We start from the raw sequence: 26,059 nt of genomic DNA on the forward strand, positions 1-26,059 counted from the left end.
GAATAAAGTTTATTTTTGAAGAAAAATCTATTAAATGTATTCTTTTAGTTTATTCTTGATATTTTAAAAAATCTATTGATTTTATTCTTAATAGTAATGTAAATATTACATATCTTAAATAATTCTGGTCCCAACCAGGGAGCGAAGCCTCAAGATTTCAGCATCTACGTTTCCTGTTGTCTACTGGGAACAAGTACAATGTTTTCAATCAGCTGGCTGTATAATTTTTAATGCACTCCATCATTAACGGACACATGTCCCTTAATATTTGCTGATACTCCATCAGTGCCTGACTGTAAGAATCATGTTCTATTACAAATGACCGGAAGAGGTTTATAGGTTCTGCTTTTAGAAGAATTTCTGGAATTTCAATTTGCTTAAGAAGTGATTGATTTCCAATCATAAATCTCCGTAGCCTTTTCTCATCCAAGCATTTTCCGAGATATTTTAACATATCTCTCAGCCGATGTTCGAGGTGACTTTCATGCCAGTTTGAAAATGGCTGACTTAACAGCAGATGCATAAGGACAGTCTTAAAGACATAGGAACCAAGAACATGTCGCTGGTCTGGAGAACTGCGCTGTTTTTCCATTAAAAAGATCAGTATTTGAAGGCATTTGAGATGACATGAACTTTTGGGGGTATTTTTGGCAATGATTTGTAGAAACCGGTACTCACAAACTGCACAGGAAATGTTCCAGTAGGTCGTGGATATTGGAGTATTCATCGAGCAATCTAAAAAACTAGGTACAAGTTGGACATCTGAATTCTTCAGCCGCACAGCAGGAAAGACTTGTATGCAAATGGTTCGCCCAGACTGATAATGTACTTTTAAATCACAGCAACCTGTAATATTGCAAACGGTAAGTTCAAAATCATATTTATGGCAAATTTTGTTCCAAGATTTGGCTAATAAATCCCTGAACCATTTTACTACCTTCTTATAATCCAAATACCAATCGGTACACATGACAGAAGCAAGGCAATTGGCACGAACATCAGGTTCAAATCTCTTGTTGTGAATAAGGCAAAGAATATCCCCTTCAAGTTGTGTGGTTTTACATTGGCAGCCCAAGTCAGGATTGTTTGGTGTAACCATGAGAATCCTGCCATAACTCTGTTTTTCTGGTGGGATGTCACAGGAACAAACCTCTGGTTTAAAACAATATCCATCCTGGAGAAAAATTGGAACCAAAATATCACATATAGATGGTATCTTACAGCCCCATTTTTCAAACTGACTCCCAATACCCACACAGTCTTCAAGGATCAGCTCAGAGTTCCACTGACAAAGATTCCTACTGGCCTCCAAAAGATTGTCCACAAAGCTTTCTACAAATTCACAGGTCTGATTTGGCTCTTGGCTCACATTCTGAATGGAGATGTTGTAAAACTGATCCAGGACACTTTGATCAGGAATATTCAAAATGCCGCTGTAAATTCTTTGGGGAAATTCATTTTCATTTTCTTCTTCCTCTTCTTCCTCGCTATTATAGTCCTGGGGAATGCGTGGCAAAGTGTCACCTAGCCAGAATCCCAAGAACTGAATTGTGAGCAGCAGGAGAATAACATGAGTGTTCCAATTCCATTTTACTGAGTCTTCCTTTTTTGCAAATGTATTCTTTGTATTACGATCACGGTTACTTTTTTCCTCCATTTCTCTCTGGAGCCGTTCTATCTCCAGCCTGTACTGGTACTCGTGCTCCTTAATTCTGTTCTGGACCTCTTCACTCTCCACTTCATCACTGAGAAGACGAGGGTGGTACAGGCTCCCTGTGATCATCAAAACGCACACGTTGAAAAGCTTTAACACAGTTGGCATCCTACAGAGAACAAGCAGATAACAGATATTCAGAAGGTGCGTGTATGATTCAAGTGGAAACTACACATTCGTTCATCTATCAGAGGATCAGCTATTTTGGGACCATGGAAGATTGCATGAAACATTTGTAAAACACTCGACCAAGTGGACCCGTTGGGCCCAAACCTCTCCTGCATTGGTGCAGCACCCTCTCCCCCCCCCCCATTCCCCTCCCCTGCCCTACCCCCTCCCTCCACCCCCCCTCCCCCTCCATCCCCTCCCCCCCACTCCATCCCCCTCAACCCCCCTTATCCTGCCTCCTCCCCCCTCCCTCCCTCCACCCCTCTCCCTCCCTCCCTCCCTCCCTCCTCCCTAGTAGATTTAATCTTTAAAATGTGAACAACTTTAAAAATATAACACCGATTTCAATGAAACCTCTTCCATTAGCACCAAAGGGATGACGGTGAGTAAGGTGGGCCTAGATTTGCCGCGCTATCGTGCACCGTTTTGGCTGTAGTTCAGGAACAAACAAACAAACAAACGAGAGCTTTAGTATGTAGATTTCATCTTCCATCATTATTTCATAATATATGTGCAGGTACCTTCCTGATCTACAATTGCCGTCAGATATGTTTCACTGGAGTTGGCCGGTGGATAGCAAGTAATGAGGTCAGGACATAGACAATAATTCTAAGAACATAAGTTACCAGTGCTGTGACGCATTAGAAATGTAGTTAGAAATCATGGGAACATTGCCACCCAATAAACATTAAAGATTAGACAATTGTAAATGGCAAAACAAGTACCTGGCATTCTGATTAGATAATGCCAAAAGACTTTAAAAGTCTATACTTACATCAGCAAGAAAAACTAAGGACGCTCGGGCCAATGGGCAAGCATTGGTAGTTTGACAATGATTAGTCAGGAATAAAGACACAGCAGCCATAAAACAAAATGAATTTAGCCCCTAAGACTTTGAATTTTGCATTTTTCTACACATTTCACTCACCCAAGAGCCGTGTAAATTCAAAAAGGCGAAAGGTCAGATAAAGAGGAATTAAAGGTGAAGCTGAAATATGAAATATTCCTCTCAGATCCTAGCATAGGTTATCAAAACAAATTAGTAAGCCACTCTAACTTTGATATTCATCTCATACGTGGTGAACTACATCCCAGTTTGAAGTAGACCGGGCTAACTTTTGAACCATTATTTGCCAGGGAAAAAAAGACAGCTGTGCATTCCTTTGCAGATGCTGCCTGACCCACTGAGTTACTCCAGCACTTTGTGTTTTACTCACGATTCTAGCATCTGCAGTTCCTGTTGTCTCCATTCTATCACCTCACCATCTAACACGGTTCTGATCTTATAATGTTAAAATGGTGACCGTTTTCTCTCCAACCAATATGGTTGAAAAAAATACTGGCAGAAACATCATTTATAATATCTAATAAGTAATCAAATCTCTCCTTAACGCAGAGATGTTGGTAGGAAGAATCAGACACAAATTAAATGTGTCGTGAACGAATTAACAATGCTCTCAATCTTTAGATTTTTAGATTTAGAGATACAGTGCAGAAACAGGCCCTTCGGCCCACCGGGTCCGCCCCGCCCAGTGATCCCCGCACACTAACACTATCCTACACCCACTAGGGACAATTCTTTACATTTACCAAGCCAATTAACCTACATACCTGTACGTCTTTGGAGTGTGGGAGGAAACCGAAGATCTCGGAGAAAACCCACGCAGGTCACGGGGAGAATCTTCTCTCCTAACTGCTTCACAGTGACAATACAGTTAACCCTTGTTTTAACGACCCCTATATAATAGGTGTCGGATATAGCCTATGGACCTGCTGACCCATCCCCGGCTCGCACCGTCTCCCCGGCCGTATAGAGACCCGGCTTCCAACCCCACTCCCGACTCGCAAGGTGAGCCCTTCTTCACCCACCGAAAGGACACAAAGTGCTGGAGTAATTAAGCGGGTCAGGGTCTCTGGAGAAGGTGGATAGGTGCACTTCCTCAGCCCGATTCATATCATATCATATCATCATGATATGATATGATATGAATCATATCATATATATACAGCCGGAAACAGGCCTTTTCGACCCACCGGGTCCGCGCCGCCCAGCGATCCCCGCACATTAACATTATCCTACACACACTAGGAACATTTTTTTTAACATCTGCCCAGCCAATTAACCTACATACCTGTACGTCTTTGGAGTGTGGGAGGAAACCGAAGATCTCGGAGAAAACCCACGCAGGTCACGGGGAGAACGTACAAACTCCGTACAGACAGCACCCGTAGTCAGGATCGAACCCGAGTCTCCGGTGCTGCATTTGCTGTAAGGCAGCAACTCTACCGCCGCGCCACAATGCCACCCAAGTCTTGTCATACTCCAAGATGGAGTATGTCAGCGAGCCTGGGGATGGAGGCCGCCGGCGGGGGGCAGCGGGTGAAGGAAGGCAAGGTAAGGCAAGGCAGGTTTATGTATATAGCACATCTCATACAGCAATGGCAATTCAAAGTGCTTTACACAGAACATGAACAATTATAGAACAAGGAGAAAAGGTTGGAAAATACAAATAATAAGAGTAATAAGATAATTAAATAATAGTAATAAGTAAGATTAATAGAGTGATGGGGAATCATGACAGAAGCCTCCTCGTGACGATCCCCCGGAAAAGACGACACGATGCGCTTTGCGACGGGCGACCAATTCTGTTAACATGTTGGACGATGACAGATGCCAACAGCGAGCAAACGTCGTCTGACACACGAGCGAATAAAGTAATAAAATTAGATAAAAAGTAATAAGATATAAAAAGTAATAAGAATAGACCAAAAGTAAGATATATAGAGTAGCAAGAATCAAAGTGCTAGTCATATACACTGCAGAACATGAAGGTTTTAACCCTAGTTTTGAATATATTTAGAGTTTGGGCCTGTTTGAGTTCTTCGGGGAGTTTATTCCAGATGCACGAAGCAGAGTGACTAAAAGCTGCTTCACCGTTTTGTGTTTACTCTTGGAGTGTTTAATAGACTGGTCCCAGTTGACCAAAGGGGCCTCGCTGGGATGTAAAGTGAGAGAAGGTCTGATATGTATTTTGGTCCAACACCATTAAGTGATTTGTAGACAATTAGGAGCACTTTGAATTCGATTCTCTGACAGACTGGTAGCCAGTGTAGAGATCTGAGAATTGGTGTGATGGGTTCAAATTGTTTTGCTTTTGTTAAGACTCTAGCAACAGCATTTTGGACGAGCTGCAACTTGCAAACAGCCCATTTAGATAGGCCTGTCAGAAGACCATTACAATAATCAAGCCTATTCGAAATAAATGCGTGGATGAGCGTTTCAAGGTCTTGTTGAGACATGAAACCTCTAATTCTTGCAATGTTTTTCAGGTGATAGTAGGCTGATTTAGTTATCGAGTTTATCATATCATATCATATATATACAGCGCGGAAACAGGCCTTTTCGGCCCACCAAGTCCGCGTCGCCCAGCGATCCCCATACATTAACACTATCCTACACCCACTAGGGACAATTTTTACATTTACCCAGCCAATTAACCTACATACCTGTACGTCTTTGGAGTGTGGGAGGAAACCGAAGATCTCGGAGAAAACCCACGCAGGTCACGGGGAGAACGTCCAAACTCCTTACAGTGCAGCACCCGTAGTCAGGATCGAACCTGAGTCTCCGGCGCTGCATTCGCTGTAAAGCAGCAACTCTACCGCTGCGCTACCGTGCCGCCCACGTGGCTGTTGAAGTTTAGATCAGAGTCTAGAATTACACCAAGATTTCTGACCTGGTTTTTAGTCTGAAGAGAGAGAGAATCAAGGTGGGCACTGACTGTCAATCTTTTGCCATGTGCACCAAAGACAATTATCTCGGTTATACCTTTGTTTAGCTGGAGAAAATTGTGTCTCACACAGCTGTTTGTCTGTTCAATGCATTGATGGAGATTATCGATGGGACTGTAGCCATTTGGAGAGAGGGCTATGTAAATTTGAGTGTCACCTGCATAGTTATGGTCGGCAATTTTGTTGTTTTTTAAGATGTGTCCTAATGGAAGCATGTAGAGATTGAATAAAAGAGGGCCAAGGATTGGCCAAGGAGGGCCAAGGATTGATCCTTGGGGAACTCCACATGCCATTTTAACTTGATCGGATACCAAGTTTCCAATGGAGACATAATAGTTTCTGTCCTAGGATAGAGGTAGGATCTAAACCAATTTAAGACAGTGCTTGAAAGTCCAACCCAAGTTTCTAGTCTGTCTATTAAAATGTTGTGGTCCACAGTGTCAAAGGCAGCAATAAGATCAAGAAATACTAAAACTGAAATTTTTCCGCAATCGGTATTTAAACGGATGTCATTTAAGACCTTGATCAGGGCCGTTTCAGTGCTATGTAAGGGACGAAAACCTGATTGAAAGTTGTCAAAGAGATCATTTAAGGTCAAATATTTGCTAAGTTGTTGGTAGACAACTTTTTCAATTATTTTACCTATAAAGGGTGTGTATGCCCAGACACTGTCTACCAAATCAGGCACAAAGGACGAGTTCTACGGGAACCTTGCATCCATCATCAGCAGCATCCCCAACAAGGAAGAACTTGTTCCCTTGGGCGACTTCAATGCCAGAGTGGGCACAGACCACGAATCGTGGTCTTCCTGCCTTGGGCAGTGTGGTGTGGGCAAAATGAATAAGAACGGACAGCGACTGCTCGAGCTGTGCACTTACAATGACCTGTGCATTGCCAACTCGTTCTTCCAGACAAAGCCCCAGCACAAGGTATCCTGGAGCCACCCACGCTCAAAGCACTGGCATCAACTGGATCTGATCCTAGTCAGACTTGCTGCCCTCAAGAACGTTCTCCACACACGCTCCCACCACAGTGCGGACTGCCACACAGACCACTCCTTGGTGCGTTGCAAGATCAGGCTGCAACCAAAGAGGTTCTACCGTACCAAGAAGCAGGGGAAACCCCACATCGATGTCAGCAAGATGCCCCATCCAGACCTCGTGCAACAGTTTGCAGAGGCTTTTGAGAGAGAGCTTGGCACCTCGCGTCCTGGAGACTCTGCAACAGAGAAGTGGGAAACTCTGGGGGACACCATGCACCACACAGCCTTGGCTAGCTTTGGGAAGAAGATCTCAAAGACACACGACTGGTTTGAGGACAAGTCGACCGAGATGACTCCCGTCATCGAAGCCAAGCGCGCCGCCCTAGCAGGGTACAAGCGGTCAGCCAACGAGAAGAACCTGCAGATCCTCAGGGCTGCCAGGAGCAAGGCTCTGCAAACTGCCAGGCCTTGTGCCAATGAGTACTGGACACAGCTTGGTGAGGACATCCAGACGGCCGCCATAACAGGGAACATCAGGGGAATGTACAATGGCATTAAGAATGCACTAGGACCAGTCCAGACCAAGACAGCCCCCCTCAAACCCTCCACTGGGGAAGTAATCACAGACAAATGCCAGCAGATGGAGAGATGGGTGGAACACTACTCCGACCTCTACTCGAGAGAGAGAGAACACTGTGTCCTCCTCAGCCCTTGACACCATCGAGTGCCTGCCGACCATGGATGAGTTAGCTGGAGAGCCGACGGTGGAAGAGCTCAGCAAGGCCATTGACAGCCTGGCCTCAGGCAAGGCCCCAGGCAGCGATGGGATTCCCCCTGACCTGATCAAGTACTGCAAGACTACCTTACTGCTTCCTCTGCAAGAAGTCCTCTGCCAGTGCTGGCAAGAAGGAGCTGTACCACAGGACACGAGGGATGCCATCATTAGCCTCTACAAGAACAAGGGCGAGAGAAGTGACTGCAACAACTACAGAGGCATCTCCCTCCTCAACATCGTCGGCAAGGTCTTTGCTCGGGTCATCTTGATCCGCCTACAGAAGCTGGCAGAACGTGTCTACCCAGAGTCACAGTGCGGTTTCCGAGCTGGAAGGTCAACAGTAGACATGGTGTTCTCCCTTCGCCAGCTCCAGGAGAAGTGCAGAGAACAGTGGATGCCCCTGTATATTGCTTTCATTGACCTCACCAAGGCGTTCGATTTGTCAGCAGAGATGGCCTATTCAAGGCTCTCCCAAAGATTGGCTGCCCACCAAAACTGCAGAGCATGATAGAATCCTTCCACATCAACACGAAGGGGACAGTGCAGTTCAATTTACGGAGGGTCTCACTATGACACTGGAGGAGGCCCATGACAGACAGGTCAGACTGGGAGTGGGAGGGGAAGTTGAAGTGCTGAGCCACCGGGAGATCAGGTTGGTTAAGGCAGACTGAGCGGAGATGTTGAGCGAAACGATCGCCGAGCCTGCGTTTGGTCTCGCCGATGTAGAGAAGTTGACATCTAGAGCAGCGGATACAATAGATGAGGTTGGAAGAGGTGCAGGTGAACCTCTGCCTCGCCTGGAAAGACTGTTTGGGTGCGAGGATGTGTCTTGTCTAAGTGAGTCCCTGCAGCTCCTTGTTTCTACTATCCCATTACAGACCTATTTAGTTCCTTCCCCTTCTCCCACCCCATCACTTCACCTGTACCTTAGAACTGGTGCCCTAACTTTTCCAAACATCATACATTGCTTTACCTTTAAACTTACTTGGTGTTGCTAGCATTTTTTTCAATTTTCAGGTTTTTAAGAGAATGTTACTTTGAATTTGTCAGATGACACATGCTTAAAAAATATATTAACAAAAATATGTGTTTTAAAACACTTTAAAGGAACAATCACTGGTCAGGGAGACTTAAATCTTACCCTTGACAATAAATACCAAGTAAGTTGTCAAGAAGCAGGACACCAGGAGGAAACATAGAAAAGGTTTCTCTGGAAATGTAAAAGCTTTAAAGGAGAAGAATTTGTCTCTAATTCCTACTCCTTGAAGGTGGAATGTTCTTTGTTGATCACATTTCCATAGAACTAAAGAAATCTTTAAAGGTAAAGCATCTTTTAAGGTAACACATCGCTCACAATCTGCCCACTGTTACCCTGTCAACAGCATTTTAGCCACATACTATAGATTGTAGTGCAATGCACACAGGTGCAGGAATAAACGCATGAATGAAAAACACTTTGTTGTGTTAAATAAAACCAGAAAATACTGGACTCAACAAGTTAGGCAACATCTGTGGGAATAAAAAGAGTTAATGTTTCAGGTCAGAGTTCCTTCCTCTATATTTTTATCTCACCATTCCACAACAAATTATTGACTTCAGAAAGAGGAAGTCAGGAGAGCACATGAAAATGAAAAATTGAAAATCTCTCTTTCCTTTCTTGATCTCTGTCTCCATCACAGGACAAAGACTACCGACTGACGTCTAGTTTAGAGATACAGTGCGGAAACAGACGCTTCGTCCCGCCGTCCACGCCGACCAGCAATCCCCACACATTAACACTATCCTACACACACTAGGGACAATGTACACAGACACCAAGCCAATTAACCTACACACCTGTATGTCTTTGAAGTGTGGGAGGAAACCGAAGATCTCGGAGAAAATCCGCGCGATCATGTACAAATTCTGAACAGACAGCACCCGTAGTCGGGATCGAACTGGGGTCTCTGGTGCTGCAAGCGCTGTAAGGCAGCAGCTCTACTGCTGCGTCACCGTGGCCGCCCTTGGAGGTCTACTACAAACCTACAAACTCCCATGGTTATCTGGACTACACTTCTTCTCACCCTGCTTCTTGCAAAGATGCTATCCTCTAGTCTCAATTCCTCCGTCTCTGCTGTATCTGCTTCCAATATGAGGTTTTTCATACTAGGACATCCGAGAGGTCCTAGTTCATTAGGGAGTGTGGGTTTCCCCCCTTCTGTCATAGATGGCTCCCTTGCATATATCTCCTGTGTGTCCTGTAGTTCTGCTGTCACTTCCCCTCCCTGCAGAGACAAGGACAGAGTGCCCCTGGTCCTCACCTTTCACCCTACCAGCTTCTGCATCAAACACATCATCCTCCGACATTTTCATTACCTCCACTAATCACATCTTCCCATCTCCATCCCTTTCCGCCTTCCACAAAGAACTGCTTTTGCAACCCCTTGGGTTCGCACATCCCTTCCAGCCCAAGCCACCCCCTCCTCTGGCACTTTCCCCTGCAACCGCAGGAGATCCAACACCTACCTTTATACCTCCTCCCTCGCCTCCATCCAGGGACCCCAACAATCCTTCCAGATGAGACAGAGGTTCACATGTACCTCCTCTAACCACATCCACTGCATCCGGTGTTCCCAAGGTGGACTCCTACATATCAGCGAGAACAAGTGTGAACTTGGCGAACGTTTCATTGAACACTGACACCTGCCAAGGCCTACCGTATCTCCCAGTTGCTAACCACTTTAACTCCCCTTCCAATTCCCACATTGACCTTTCCGTCCTGGGCCTCCTCCATTGTCAGAGTGAGGCCCTACACAAATTGGAGAAACAGCGCCTCATATTTCGCTTGGGCAGCAGGTTGAATGTTGAATTCTATAATAGACACAAAATGCTGGAGTAACTCAGCGGGATAGGCAACATCTCTGGAGAGAAGGATTAGGTGACGTTTCAGGTCGAGACCCTTCTTCAGACTGATGTCAGGGGAGTGGGCAGTACAGAGATAAAGAGTAGTTATAGACAGTAAGACTGGTAGGAGAACTTGAGGCAAGGACTACTTGAAGTTAGAGAAGTCAATGTTCAAACCGCTGGGGTGCAAGCTGCCCAAGCAAAATATGAGGTGCTGTTTCTCCAATTTGAGCTGGGCCGAACTCTGACAATGGAGGAGGCCCAGGACAGAAAAATCGGTGTGGGAATGGGAGGGGGAGTTGAAGTGCTGAGCAACCGGGAGTTCAGGTAGATTTAGGCGGACTGAGCGGAGGAGTTCAGCGAAATGATCGCCGAGCCTACGCATGGTCTCGCCGATATACAGAAAGCCACACCTGGAACAGCGGATACAGTAGCTGAGGTTGGAGGAGGTGCAAGTAAACCTCTGCTTCACCTGAAAAAACTGTCGGGGTCCTTGGATGGAGTCGAGGAGGGAGGTAAAGGGACAGTTAATGCATCTCCTGCAGTTGCAGAGGAAGTACCTGGGGAGGGGATAGTTTGGGTGGGAAGGGACAAGTTGGCTAGGGAGTTGCAGAGGGAACGGTCTCTGCTGAAAGCAGAATGGGGTGGAGATGGGAAGATGTGGCTAGCAGGAGGTGGAGCTGGCGAAAATATCAAAGGATTATGTGCTGTATCTGACGGCTGATGAGGTGGAAGGTGAGGACAAGGGGGACTCTGTCCTTGTTACGAATGGGGGGAGGGGGAGCAAGAGCGGAGCTGCAGGATATCGAGGAGAACCTAGTGAGAGGCTCATCGAAATGGAAATGGGGAACCCCCGTTCCCTAATGAATGAGGACATCTCCGATGACCTGGTATGGAACACCTCATCCTGGGCGCAGATGCGGCGTACACAGAGGAATTGGGAGTAGGGGATAGAGTCTTTAAAGGAGGCAGGGTGGGAAGAAGTGTAGTCTAGATAGCGATGGGTGTCAGTGGGTTTGTAATAGGTGTCAATCGATAGTCTCTCCTGTCATGGAGACGGTGAGATCTAAAAAAGCTAAGGAGATGTCGGAGATGGTCCAAGTGAATTTGAGTGCAGGATGGAAATTAGTCATGAAGTTGATGAAGTCAGTGAGTTCTGCATGGATGCAGGAGGTAGCACCGATGCAGTCGTCAATGTAGCGGAGGTAGAGTTTGGGCCAGTGCACTCCTGGAACGGTGATTGTTCGATGCACCCTACAAAGAGGCAGGCACAACTAGGGCCTATGCGGGTGCCCACAGCTATGTCTTGGATTTGGAGGAAGTGGGAGTAGTCGAAGGAGAAGTTGTTGAGGGTAAGGACCAGCTCTACCAGGCAGAGGAGACTGCTTGTAGACGGAAATTGGCTGGGTCTGCAATCGAGGAAGAAATGGAGGGCTTTAAGACCTTCCTGGTGGGGGGTGGAGGTGTAGAGTGACGGAATATCCACAGTAAAGATGAGGGAGTGAGTGTCTGGAAAGCGGAAGTCATTCAAGAGACGAAGGGTATGTGAGGTATCTTGGAAATAGGTCGGGAGAGATTGGACCAGGGGGGATAGGATGGTGTCGAGTAATGTGGAAATTAGTTCAGTGGGACATGAACAAGCAGAAACAATGGGTCTGCCAGGGCTGTTCTGTTTGTAGATTTTGGGGAGAAGATAAAATCGGGCCGTGCGGGGCTGGGGAACGATTGGGAGGCTTTGGAGGGCAGACTGCCGGAAGTCCAAGAGAAGGGGGACTGGTAGAGATGGGAGAAGAGGTCATCACCTGGTGGTGAGGGCTCCTTCCCATAAAGAAAGGCACGCGGGCGGAGGCGACGGAAGAAGAGCTCCACATCGTGGCGGATCCGGAACGCGTTGAGGTGGGGGCGGAGGGGAACAAAGGTGAGGCCCCTGCTGAGGACAGACTGTTCCATATCAGAAAGGGGGAGGTCAGGGGGGATGTGGAAGACACAACAAGGGTGGGGGTTGAGGTTGGAGGAGAGCAGATGAGTAGATGGAGGCTGAGGCGATGTCCGGTGGGGGGGATGGTGGGTGTTCAGAGAGGAGGGGGGCTTGAATTTGACAATTTAGAATTGTATAATTCTATTTAATAATATAATATATAATTCTATTATATAATATATTATTGAATTCTATAATTTAGGTAACTTAACAAAAACATTTCCCTCTCCCTCCCTCCAATAAAAGGGTCACAGTTTAGGAATAAGGGGTCGGCCATTTAGGACTGAGATGACAAAAAAATGGTTTTCAGCCAGAGAGTTGTGATTCTGTGGAATTCTCTGCCACAGAAGGCAGTGGAGGCCAATTCACCGGATGCTTTCAAGAGAGAGTTAGAGTTTGCACTTAGGGCTAAAGGAATCAGGGGATATGCGAGAAAAGCAGGAACAGGGCAAGGATTTTAGATGATCAGCCATGATCATGATAGAAACATAGAAAATAGGTGCAGGAGGAGGCCATTCGGCCCTTCGAGCCAGCACCGCCATTCATTGTGATCATGGCTGATCATTCACAATCAATATCCCGTGCCTGCCTTCTCCCCATATCCCGTGATTCCATTAGCCCTAGAGCTCTATCTAACTCTCTCTTAAATCCATCCAGTGATTTGGCCTCCACTGCCCTCTGTGGCAGAGAATTCCACAAATTCACAACTCTCTGGGTGAAAAAGTTACTTCTCACCTCAGTTTTAAATGGCCTCCCCTTTACTCTAAGACTGTGGCCCCTGGTTCTGGACTCGCCCAACATTGGGAACATTTTTCCTGCATCTAGCTTGTCCAGTCCTTTTATAATTTTATATGTTTCTATAAGATCCCCTCTCATCCTTCTAAACTCCAGTGAATACAAGCCTAGTCTTTTCAATCTTTCCTCATATAACAGTCCCGCCATCCCAGGGATCAATCTCGTGAACCTACGCTGCACTGCCTCAATTACAAGGATGTCCTTCCACAAATTAGGAGACCAAAACTGTACACAATACTCCAGATGTGGTCTTACCAGGGCCCTATACAACTGCAGAAGAACCTCTTTGCTCCTATACTGAAATCCTCTTGTTATGAAGGCCAACATTCCATTAGCTTTCTTCACTGCCTGCTGTACCTGCACGCCAACTTTCAGTGACTGGTGTACAAGGACACCCAGGTCTCGCTGCACCTCCCCATTACCTAACCCAACACCATTGAGATAATATTCTGCCTCCTTGTTTTTGCCGCCAAAGTGGATAACCTCACATTTATCTATATTATACTGCATCTGCCACGCACCTGCCCACTCACTCAACCTGTCCAGGTCATCCTGCAACCTCCTAACATCCTCTTCGCAGTTCACACTGCCACTCAGCTTTGTGTCATCCGCAAACTTGCTAGTGTTGCTTCTAATTCCCTCTTCCAAATCATTAATATATATGGTAAACAGTTGCGGCCCCAACACCGAGCCTTGCGGCACTCCACTCGCCAGTGCCTGCCATTCTGAAAAGGACCCGTTTACTCCTACTCTTTGCTTCCTGTCTGACAACCAATTTTCTATCCATGTCAACACCCTACCCCCAATACCATGTACTCTAATTTTAGTCACCAATCTCACCGACCTCATCAAAGGCTTTCTGAAAGTCTAGATACACTACATCCACTGGCTCCCTTTCATCCATTTTACTTGTCACATCCTCAAAAAATTCCAGATTAGTCAAGCATGATTTCCCTTTCATAAATCCATGCTGACTTGGACTTATCCTTTTACTGCTATCCAAATGCACCGTTATTACCTCTTTAATAATTGACTCCAGCATCTTTCCCACCACCGAGGTCAGGCTAACTGCTCTGTAATTCCCAGTTTTCTCTCTCCCTCCTTTCTTGAAAAGTGGGATAACATTAGCTATCCTCCAATCCACAGGGTCTGATCCTGAATCTATTGAACATTGGAAAATGATCACCAATATGTCCACTATTTCTAGAGCCACCTCCCTGAGGACCCTGGGATGCAGACCATCAGGCCCATGGGATTTACCATCCTTCAGTCCCATTAGTCTACCCAATACTATTTCTCGCCTAATGAAATTTTCTTTCAGTTCTTCTACCCCCTTAGATCCTCTGTCCTCCAGTACATCTGGGAGATTGTTTGTGTCTTCCTTAGTGAAGACAGATCCGAAGTACCTGTTCAACTATTCTGCCATTTCCTTTTACCCATAATAATTTCATCCGTGTCTGCCTTCAAGGGACCCACATTGGACTTTGCTACTCTTTTTCTCTTAACATATCTAAAGACGATTTTACTGTCCTTCTTTATATTCTTGGCCAGCTTCCCCTCGTACTTCATCTTTTCAGCCTGTATTGCCTGTTTTGTTACCTTCTGTTGTCCTATGAACGTTTCCCAATCCTCTGGCTTCCGGCTGCTCTTTGTTGTGTTATACATCTTTTCTTTTAGTTTTGTTCCATCCCTAACTTCCCTTGTCAGCCACGGTTGCCTCCTTCTCCCCTTAGAATCTTTCTTTCTTTTTGTAATGAAATTATCTTGCGTCTTCCGGATTATGCCCAGAAATTCCTGCCATTGCTGTTCCACCGTCATTCCTGCTAGGATCCCTTTCCAGTCTACCCTGGCCAGCTCCTCTCTCATGCCTTCATAGTCCCCTTTGTTCAACTGCAACACTGACACTTCTGATTTAACCTTCTTCTTCTCAAATTGCAGATTACAACTAATCATATTATGATCACTACCTCCAAGCGGTTCCTTTACCTCGAGTTCTCTTATCAAATCTGGTTCATTGGACAACACTAAATCCAGAATTGCCTTTTCTCTGGTAGGCTTCATTACAAGCTGCTCTAAGAATCCATCTCGGAGGCACTCTCCTTCTTGAGGTCTAGAACCAACCTGATTTTCCCAGTCTACCTGCAAATTGAAATCGCCCATCACCACAGTGGCATTACCTTTGTTACATGCCAGCTTTAACTCCTGCTGCAACTTACACCCTACATCCGGGCTACTATTTGGTTGTCTGTAGATAACACCAATTATTGTCTTCTTGCCTTTACAATTCCTCAACTCAATCCACAGTGACTCTACTTCATCAGTCCCTAAGTCTTCCCCCGCAAGGGACTGAATTTCATCCCTCACCAGCAGAGCTACCCCACCACCTCTGCCCACCTGCCTGTCCTTTCTATAGGATGTATAACCCTGAATATTAAGTTCCCAGGCCCGATCCTCCTGCAGCCACGTCTCTGTAATCCCCACAATGACATGTCTATCAACCTCTAACTGAGCCTCAAGCTCATCTACTTTACTTCCTGTACTTTGCGCATTCATATACAATATTTTTAATTCCTTACTCATCTCACCCTTCACATCGATCCCTATTACACTTGGCCATACTCTCTCCCTTTGTGAGCTTTCTTTCCTGTTAATTCTGGGATCATTAACTATCCCTTATGAATGACGGTGCTGGCTCCAAGGGCCTAATGGCCTACTCCTGCATCTAATTTTCTATGTTTCTAAGTCGGTTAACCAGTTCCACAATTCACAATGTACCTCTCTTGGGATCACACCGCCCACCAGCTAACAATCGGCCTATCAGAACCACCCTGCCTGATGTCATCCTGGTCTTTTCTTGCTTCTATTTCGTCCCCCCCTAGAATCAGTGTTTAGAAGGGTCCCGACCCAAAACGTCACCTATCCACTTTCTCCAGAGATGCTTCCTTTACCATTGTTACTTTTTTGCATATCTTTCATTCATTTGTTCTACATCTCTCTATATCACCGTCTATATCTCTCGTTTGCCTTTTCCCTGGCTCACAGCCTGAAGAAGGGTTTCGACCCAAAACGTCACCTATTCCTTTTCTCCAGAGATGCTGTCTGACCCAGTTTTTGTGTCTATCTTTGAATATTTTCATTGTTGGATTGGCCCAGGAGAGATTTAGCAGCTTCATAATCCTGAGCAAGAACATCTCGGATAACTTGTTCGGAGCCCAGTTTTTTGATGTTATCACGAAAAAGACATGCCAGTGCTTCTATTTTCTTCGAAATAAAGGGTTTCAACTTGTCACTGAATACTTTAACAAACTTCTACAGATGCACTGTAGAAAGTATTCTGACTGGTTGCATCATGCACTAATGTACTAGAATGCTATCACAAAATACTCAACCTCTCCCTGTAGCTCAGACCTTCAAGTCCTGGATACATCCTCGTAAATCTTCTCTGTACCATTTCTAGCTTTAGAACATATTTCCTATAACAAGGAGCCCAGAACTGAACACTATACTCTAAATGCAGCCTCACAAACGCCCTATATAACTGCAACATGATCTCCCAACATACAGTATACCCAATAGGTAGACACAAAATGCTGGAGTAACTCAGCGGGTCAGGCAGCATCTCTGGAGAGAAGGAATGGGTGACGTTTCGGGTCGAATCCCTTCTTCAGACTGATGTCGGGGGGGGGGGGGGGGGCGGGACAAAGAAAGGATATAGGTGGAGACAGGAAGTCAGTGGGAGAACTGGGAAGGGGGAGGGGGGGAAGAGAGGGACAGAGGAACGATCTAAAGTTAGAGAAGTCAATGTTCATACCGCTGGGCTGTAAGCTGCCCAAGTGAAATATGAGGTGCTGTTCCTCCAATTTGCGGTGGGCCTCACTATGACACTGGAGGAGGCCCATGACAGAAAGGTCAGACTGGGAGTGGGAGGGGGAGCTGAGGTGCTCAGCCACCGGGAGATCAGGTTGGTTAAGGCCGACTGAGCGAAGGTGTTGAGCGAAACGATCGCTGAGCCTCCGTTTGGTTTCGCCGATGTAAAGAAGTTGACATCTGGAACAGCGGATACAATAGATCAGGTTGGAGGAGGTGCAGGTGAACCTGTGCCTCATCTGGAAAGACTGTTTGGGTCCTTGGATGGAGTCGATGGGGGAGGTAAAGGGACAGGTGTTGCATCTCCTGCGGTTGCTGGGGAAAGTGCCTGGGGAGGGGGTGGTTTGGGTAGGAAGGGATGAGTGGACCAGGGAGTTATGGAGGGAATGGTCATTGTGGAACGCAGAAAGGGGTGGAGATGGGAAGATGTGGCCAGTAGTGGGATCCCGTTGGAGGTGACGGAAATGTTGGAGGATGATTTGTTGGATACGTTGGCTGATGGGGTGGAAGGTGAGGACAAGGGGGACTCTGTCCTTGTTATGAATGGAGGGGAGGGGGAGCAAGAGCGGAGCTGCGGGATATAGAGGAGGCCCTAGTGAGAGCCTCATCTATAATGGAAGAGGGGAAGCCCCGTTTCCTAAAGAATGAGGACATCTCTGATGCCCTAGTGTGAAACACCTCATCCCGGGCGCAGATGCGGCATAGACGGAGGAATTGGGAGTAGGGGACAGACTTTTTGCAGGAGACAGGGTGGGAAGAAGTGTAGTCCAGATAGCTGTAGGAGTCAGTGGGTTTGTAGTAGATGTCGGTCACTAGTCTGTCTCCTGTGATGCAGATGGTGAGGTCCAGAAATGGTAGGGAGATGTCAGATATGGTCCAAGTATCTTTAAGAGTGGGAGGGAAATTAGTGGTGAAATTTATGAAGTCAGTGAGTTCTGCATGGGTACAAGAGGTAGCACCAATGCAGTCATCAATGTAGCGGAGGTAAAGTTCGGGGATGGGGCCAGTGTACGTCTGGAACAGGGATTGTTCGACGTACCCGACAAAGAGGCAGGCGTAGCTAGGGCCCATGCAAGTGCCCATAGCTACGCCTGGGGTTTGGAGGAAGTGGGAGGAGTCAAAGGAGAAGTTGTTGAGGGTGAGGACCAGCTCTGCTAGGCGGAGGAGAGTGATGGACTCAGCCTGGCCCACAAGCGCAGCCAGTCCCACTGTCAAAAGTATCAAAATGATGCACTAACTCAAGAGGGCACATCTATCAAGGACACCCACCCTCTGGGCCATCCCCTGTTCTCACTGCTACTATTGGACTATTGCTATGAACAGCTAGTAAAGAAAGCTAATGCAATGCTGGCATTTATTTTGAGAGGGCTTGTATACAACAACAGGGATGTAATGCTGAGGCTCTATAAGGCGCTGGTCAGGCCGCATTTGGAATATTGTGAGCAATTTTGGGCAGCATATCTGAGGGAGGATGTGCTGGCTCTGGAGAGGGTCCTGAGGAGGTTTACAAGAATGATCCCAGGAATGAGTAGGTAAACATATGATGAGCATTTGACGGCACTTGGCCTTTCATCGCTGGAGTTTCAAAGAATGAGGACGGACCTCATTGAAATGTACAGAATAGTGAAAGGCTTGGATAGAGTGGATGTGGAGAGGATGTTTCCACTAGTGGGTCAGTCTAGGACCAGAGGTCACAGCCTCAGAATTAAAAGACGTTCTTTCAGGAAGGAGATGAGGAATTTAGTGAGACAGAGGGCGATGAATCTGGAACTATTTGCCACAGAAGGCTGTGGACGCAATGTCAATGAAAATCTTTAAGGCAGTGATAGATTCTTGATTAGTACGGGAGTCAGAGGTTATGGAGAGAAGGCAGGAGAATAGGGCTAGGAGGGAGAGATAGATCAGCCATGACTGAATGGCAGAGCAGACTTGATGTTGCGAATGACCTATTTCTGCTCCTGTCACTAATGATCTTATAATCTTATGAACAGAAGCCTGAAGTCCCACACCACCAGATTCAGGAACAGTTACTTTCTCCTACAACCAACCTGCACAACCCTATTCTACCTTAATGATATAACATGATGTACATGTTAAACGACATCAACGATGAGGTACTTTTTTTTCTAATTGTGTTTTGCACTTATGCCTTTTTTTAAATGCTTTTTTTCCTTTTTTTCCTATCTTTTTTTACGTAAACTGTCATGTATAAATGTATATATAACTTTTTTGTGTGTGTCTGCGTCTGTGTGCCTGCGACGCCAGCAAGTTTTTACTAGACGTGTAAATCGCCACAGTTTTTAAAACACAAAATGCTGGAGTAACTCAGCAGGTCAGGCAGCAATCTCAGGAGAGAAGGAATGGGTGACGTTTCAGTTTGAAGAAGGGTCTCGACCCGAAACGTCACCCATTCCTTCTCTCCTGAGATTGCTGCCTGACCTGCTGAGTTACTCCAGCATTTTGTGAATAAATACCTTCGATTTGTACCAGCATCTGCAGTTATTTTCTTACACAGTTTTTAAAAGATGACAATGCCTCGATTTGACTCGAGGTGCCTTGAAAGGAACGTTACAAGACACTTCACGAAGTGACCACTAGAATGCACAATGGCAATGCAATGGATTCAAATTGCTGCTACAATCGAATATCAGTCAATCTTCCAGTGGAGTAAAAAATAAAGAAAATCTTCCGGGTGAGAAATTGACCGGAGCTCGGTTTTGTTGGACTTGAAGAGATGGGGCAAAGGTTGAGAGGACTGATATTAAAAAAAAAATACACGCTGGAGAGGTGGTGACTGAGTCTGAGAAGGCAACAGAGTTTGAAACTTTGAGTGGAAGAGACGCTAAACCAGGGGAGGGAGGGCTGTAAAGTCTGTAAAGTGGTCTGAATTAGGCTTGATGCCGCGTCCAGGGGCGCTGTGAGCCGGTCGGGCGACCACCAGGCCGGGAAGGCACCGTCTCTTACCTGGTCGCTTGTGGCCCTGAAGCCGCAGTGGAGGCTGAGGTGGAGGTGGAGGTTGAGGTTGAGGTTGAGCCTGTGTTGGGGCGCGGTCGGCGCTGCCGTGTACAGTGAGCTGGGAGCTGGGAGCGACGCCCGCTGTGACGCTACTGGCAGTGAAGGGGCTGGGCAATCTCGGACATCTCCCCGCCTGCAGGAGCGCCTGGTTGTCCCCTCCCCTCCCCTCCCCTCAGCTGCCCCTCTGACAGTCACCGGCGACTCCCCCACACTCAGGCGGAAAGTCCACGGGCTTCGCCGCTGCCGATGCAGATCCTCCCTGACGTTGCACGAACAGAACTATGGCTCAGACGGCAGCTTTGCTCCTTCACCTTCTCCTTCCACTGTTCGCCTGCAGCCCTCTCACCGGACTCGGGACGCTGCAGACCAACCACAGACCCATCATCGGTAAGTACCAGCCACTTGGGCGGACCAGAGGGATAACTCTGCCAGTGCAATTCAGATGCTGATTTACAACAACAACAAAAATTAAAGTGCTGGAGTAACTCAGCATCTCTGGAGAACATGAATGGGAGGACTTTTCCGTTCGGGACCCTCCTTCAGAAACATAGAAACATAGAAAATAGGTGCAAGAGGAGGCCATTTGGCCCTTCCAGCACCGCAATTCACCGTGATCATGGCTGATCATCCACAATCAGTAACCCGTGCCTGCCTTCTCCCCACATCCCTTGATTCCACTAGCCCCTAGAGCTCTATCTAACTCTCTTTTAAATTCATCCAGTGATTTGGCCTCCATTGCCCTCTGTGGCAGAGAATTCCACAAATTCACAACTCTCTGGGTGAAAAAGTTACTTCTCACCTCAGTTTTAAATGGCCTCCACTTTATTCTAAGACCCCTGTGGCCCCTGGTTCTGGACTCGCCCAACATTGGGAATTTTTTTCCTACATCTAGCTTGTCCAGTCCTTTTATAATTTTATATGTCTCTATAAGATTCCCTCTCATCCTTCTAAACTCCAGTGAATACAAGCGTAGTCTTTCCAATCTTTCCTCATATGACAGTCCCTCCATCCTAGGGATTAACCTTGTGAACCTACGCTGCACTGCCTCAATGGCAAGGACGTCCTTCCTCAAATTAGGAGACCAAAACTGCACACAATACTCCAGATGTGTAGTAGAAGTGAATATCTGGAAGAGAGGTAGTGGTGAAACAAAACCTGACAAGTAATGGGTGGATAGAGCTAATGGGGGTTAATGCTGCCAGCAAACCTCCATTTTTAAGTTGTGTGATTCAATTTATTTTCTGCTCCCTTTGCACCTGTGCAATGAACTACACATCTTATTCTAAGTAATAGTGCCCTAGGATCAGTAGACTCGCTAATTTGATTTCATTTTCTTCCCAAAACATCAGGACAAACTTAAGTAATGGGCCAAACTGACAAACTAGGAAGGACTTTGTTGGGTGTTAACTGGACAAGGATTGGCTTGCCTATCAGAGGGTCGTCGTGGTTAAAGCAGTTCATCTAACTGAGTGAACTGCTCAATTAAACGAAAATATTTTTATTACATTCGAAAAGATAAACGAGAAGCAAGTTATCCTTTGCCCCCAGGGATTGTGGAACAAGAAGATTATGGACATAATCATGGATTGCAGAACTGAAATGTAGAACTGAGATATTAGCACATAAAATGGGGATGTCCAGAACTAGCAATCACAAGTAGGTCACTGAACTGAGGATACATTTCTCACGCAAGGAGTGGTAAAGCTGTCGAATTCTGAACCACTGAAGGCAATCGAGGCCAAATCATTAAATGTATTCAGAAAGGAGTTAGATTTAGTAATAATGGTTGAAGTGATATGGGAAGAAAACAGGAACAGGAATTTAAATTTGTGTGATCAGCCAGGAGTACCCAATGGTGAAGCAACCACGAAAAACCAAGTGGTCTGCTCCTAATTTCTTCATTTCGATGTAAGAATAGTATGAATATTGTTGCATTTGGATTTTTTAATTTACGGGACATGGGAGTCGCTGACAGGTCAGCACTTATTATCCATCGCTATTGGCCCTTCAGAGGTGGCAGTGAGCCATTCTGAACTGCTCCAGTATTATGTCCATTATGTTACTGGGTAGGGAGTTCCAGGATATGAGCCCATCAACTCTGAAGAAACAGCAATATTCGGCAATGAGTTTGTTCCCATTTTTGTACGTATCCATCATTGGCCTCCTTCATCTTCCTCATCGTACAGAACCTCAGAGATGTCATCCACAGAGACAGGGTCGGTTTTCACAGAGATCCCTAACTGTGCTATGTTGCTTGTACACTCCACCGTTACTAGAATGTTGAGACTGCCTGAACGGCTAAAGGTTTTATAGACAATAGACAATAGGTGCAGGAGTAGGCCATTCAGCCCTTCGAGCCAGCACCGCCATTCAATGCGATCATGGCTGATCACTCTCAATCAGTACCCCGTTCCTGCCTTCTCCCCATACCCCCTCACTCCGCTATCCTTAAGAGCTCTATCCAGCTCTCTCTTCAAAGCATCCAACGAACTGGCCTCCACTGCCTTCTGAGGCAGAGAATTCCACACCTTCACCACTCTCTGACTGAAAAAGTTCTTCCTCATCTCCGTTTTAGATGCTTTACCTCCTGTGACCAAAATGCGGTCACATTTCTCACTTGTTGAATTTCTGAGTTTGTTAAAAACGTTTCAATTTATCTCAATTAAAAAAATGAAATGATGAAATATTATATGTGTGAAATGGATTTTCTGGAAATGCAGTAGGGTTAATCAAAGGACGCCTTTAAATAAACTAAGGATGCCATCCTATTAACGGATGTGGCGAAGTTAATAAAGTTTGCTGGCCCCATAGCAGAAGCGTTCACATCGTGGGGCTGGAAACTGGAAGTGTCCTGAGCTAATTCTGCTACCACCATCATCTATTGCAACAAGAGATTGCTCCCACTGATTGCCTCCGAAAGCTTGAGTCCTTTTCAGAACAGACGATGACAGTGATGTCAACATTTGCAACATAGATGATGGACACGGAAGAAGAAAGAAGAGGAACAATGTTTGCTGATGACACAAATTTATGGGGGTGAGAAACTGGAAAGAGGATGACAAAGACAAATGACTGACAGAAAATATTTTGCCTTATCTCTCTCTGCCTTAGTCTTACTTGCCTCAACTACTTCATCTGGCAGCTTATTCCAGAAACCCTCTGGTTGAAAAGTTGCCCCTTAGTTTCCTATTCATCCCCCTCTCACCTGAGTACCAGATCAAGATCTCTGGATCTTGATCAGCCTACCCTATAAAAACGACTCTGTGCGTTCTCTCTATCTATTCCACATGATTTTATGTTCCTCTATAATATCACCCCTCGTCCTCCTGCACTCCATGGGATAAAGTCCTAACCTGCACAACATTTCCCAATAGCTCAGGCCCTCAAGTCCTGGCAACATCCTCAAAATCTTCTCTGCACTCTTTCCATTTTAATGGCATCTTTCCTATAGCAGGGTGATCAAACCCATACACTGGATGTAGCCTCAACAGTGCCTTTTTACAACTAGTAATATAACATCCCAACCTCTATACATTCCCTGACTGATGATGGCCACCTAAAGTCTTTGTCACTACCCGTGACACCATTTTTAAGAAATTATGTCCATCGGCTCTTTGATCTCTCTGCTCTATAACATTCCTCAGGGGACTACCATTCATTGTGAAGGTCCTGCCCTGGTTTACTTCCCAACATGCAACACCTCAAACTTCTCTGAATTAAACTTCATTTGCCATTTCTGGGCCCACTTGCCCATCTGCTCAAGATGTCATCTACAAACTTACTAATCATGCCTTGTACATTCTCAGCTAAATCAATTATTGAAACCACAAGCAGCAATAGGTCCAACAGGGCTCCCTGACGCCCATCACTAGTCACCGGCTTCCAGTCTGAGAAACAGCCTTCCACCATCACCCTGCCTTCTGCCATGAAGTCAACACGATATCCAGTTAGCTACTTCTCTCTGGATCCTCTGCGATCTAACCTTTCAGAGCAGCCTGCCTTGTGGAGCCTTGCCAAAGGCCTTGCTCAAGTCCATGTAAACTATGTCTATCATCTATTTTTTGGGTTCCTTCTTCAAAAAACTCAACCAAATTTGTGGGACACGATCTCCCACACACAAAACCATGCTGACTGCCCCAGAATCAATCCCTGACTTACCAAATGCATGTATATCTTATCTCTTTCCATTGGAAAGACTTGTCTGCATGTTAATGCTGCCGACCGGCACATTGCAGGCTGCAGGAGTGCGTGGTAGGATGCATCTGGAGCTCATGTGCAGCCACTGCAAAGGATCCGTGGAGAAGAATTGCAGTCAAAGATCTTACTGTTACTGGACACAAAAGGGCTGCGTTTTGAAAAACACACTCCTTTCTCAAAAATGGCAATTGACCATTCAAACCCATCCTGCTAGCTTGGCTACATCCTCTTGTAGTATATAGAAAAGAACAACACATAAACAGGCCCTACAATGTCTGGGCGGCACGGTAGCGCAGCGGTAGAGTTGCTGCTTTACAGCGAATGCAGCGCCGGAGACTCAGGTTCGATCCTGACTACGGGTGCTGCACTGTAAGGAGTTTGTACGTTCTCCCCGTGACCTGCGTGGGTTTACTCCGAGATCTTCGGTTTCCTCCCACACTCCAAAGACGTACAGGTATGTAGGTTAATTGGCTGGGTAAATGTAAAACAAATTGTCCCTAGTGGGTGTAGGATAGTGTTAATGTACGGGGATCACTGGGCGGCACGGACTTGGAGGGCCGAAAAGGCCTGTTTCCGGCTGTATATATATGATATGATATGATAACATGACGCCTTAGATATGCGACTCATCTGCCTACACATGAGCTAGATCCCACGAGGGAAGCAGCCTTTCACAATTTCCCATATTTCTTAATAGTGGTGTTTCCAGCGGGTTCAAATGGACTGCACATACCAGTTTTTTGTGCAGTAAATAGAAATAGTTCCAGGATCATCCTCCGTAGATATTCTTTTATGTTCAGTAATGACAAAGCACTGCTTTTACAGCTCTGACATGCAGAATTAAAACCTTGAAGTAAGGAGGGAATGTTTGAAAGATACATTTAAATGACCCTGCATATTTACCTTCCTTGATAGTATTTACTAACCCTTAAGTTTGATCAATATTTGTGTTCCCATAGGGATATTGGCACAGGAATCGGATGATCCTGATCTTCAGCATGGGAAGAGTTACATTGCTGCTCCTTATGTGAAGTATCTGGAGTCGGCTGGCAGCAGAGTGGTGCCAATCAGGTACTCCTCAATGTTTAAAAAAATAACTGCAGATGCTGGTACAAATCGAAGGTATTTATACAAAATGCTGGAGTAACTCAGCAGGTCAGGCAGCATCTCAGGAGAGAAGGAATGGGTGACGTTTCGGGTCAAGACCCTTCTTCAGACTGATGTCAGGGGGGCGGGACAAAGGAAGGATATAGGTGGAGACAGGAAGATAGAGAGAGATCTGGGAAGGAGGAGGGGAAGGGAGGGACAGAGGAATGAATGCAGCCCAGTGGTATGAACATCGACTTCTCCAACTTTAGATAGTTCCTCTGTCCCTCCCTTCCCCTCCTCCTTCACAGATCTCCCTCTATCTTCCTGTCTCCACCTATATCCTTCCTTTGTCCAGCCCCCCTGACATCAGTCTGAAGAAGGGTCTCGACCCGAAACGTCACCCATTCCTTCTCTCCCGAGATGCTGCCTGACCTGCTGAGTTACTCCAGCATTTTGTGAATAAATACTCTTCAATATTCTTCCACCAGCTAAACTCTGCAACTAGGACTGAATTGGATGCTTACCCACCGATTAGAAACACCATCCCAGCAAAAGAGCAGTTATAATTTTCTTTGACTAGCACCTTTTTTTAACGTATGAACATGGTTAACATTTTACTATTTCTAAGTATCTATTTTCTTGGTTCAAGCCAAGGTCAGGTTGCCTGAAGGCCCTGAAGCTAATTAGAGGGTAAGTTGATCCGATTTCCTTACATTACAACCATGTCGATAATTCGGAAAGTATTTACTTCAAATGCTGTGAGCAGTTTAGGAAATCCCAAGATCATGAAATCCACCCTCTGCA

The 26,059-nt window shown here is 46.0% G+C and overlaps 2 protein-coding genes across 2 annotated transcripts in view; one reads left to right on the plus strand and one right to left on the minus strand.

Moving 5' to 3' along the window:
• Nucleotides 1–20,115, minus strand: LOC144610161 (inositol 1,4,5-trisphosphate receptor-interacting protein-like). Its single transcript, XM_078428711.1, has 2 exons — nucleotides 19,919–20,115; nucleotides 1–1,823 (listed from the first exon to the last, which is right to left on the minus strand). Exon 2 carries the CDS (start codon nucleotides 1,820–1,822, stop codon nucleotides 209–211), a length of 1,614 nt encoding a protein of 537 aa, XP_078284837.1. The 5' UTR covers nucleotide 1,823; nucleotides 19,919–20,115; the 3' UTR covers nucleotides 1–208.
• LOC144610162 (gamma-glutamyl hydrolase) overlaps nucleotides 19,678–26,059 on the plus strand; it is a 23,764-nt gene continuing 17,382 nt past the window's right edge. The window contains exons 1-2 of the mRNA XM_078428712.1: nucleotides 19,678–20,356; nucleotides 25,126–25,237. Of these exons, the coding sequence (XP_078284838.1) occupies nucleotides 20,251–20,356; nucleotides 25,126–25,237 (218 nt within the window). The 5' untranslated portion in view covers nucleotides 19,678–20,250. The remainder of the gene's footprint in view (nucleotides 20,357–25,125; nucleotides 25,238–26,059) is intronic.

Source organism: Rhinoraja longicauda, chromosome 36, assembly GCF_053455715.1.
Source record: "Rhinoraja longicauda isolate Sanriku21f chromosome 36, sRhiLon1.1, whole genome shotgun sequence".
Classification (NCBI taxonomy): Eukaryota; Metazoa; Chordata; class Chondrichthyes; order Rajiformes; family Arhynchobatidae; genus Rhinoraja; species Rhinoraja longicauda.

Excerpts from the sequence above, each read along its gene's own strand:
- LOC144610161 (XM_078428711.1), bottom strand. The coding sequence starts at position 1,822 with ATGCCAACTGTGTTAAAGCTTTTCAACGTGTGCGTTTTGATGATCACA.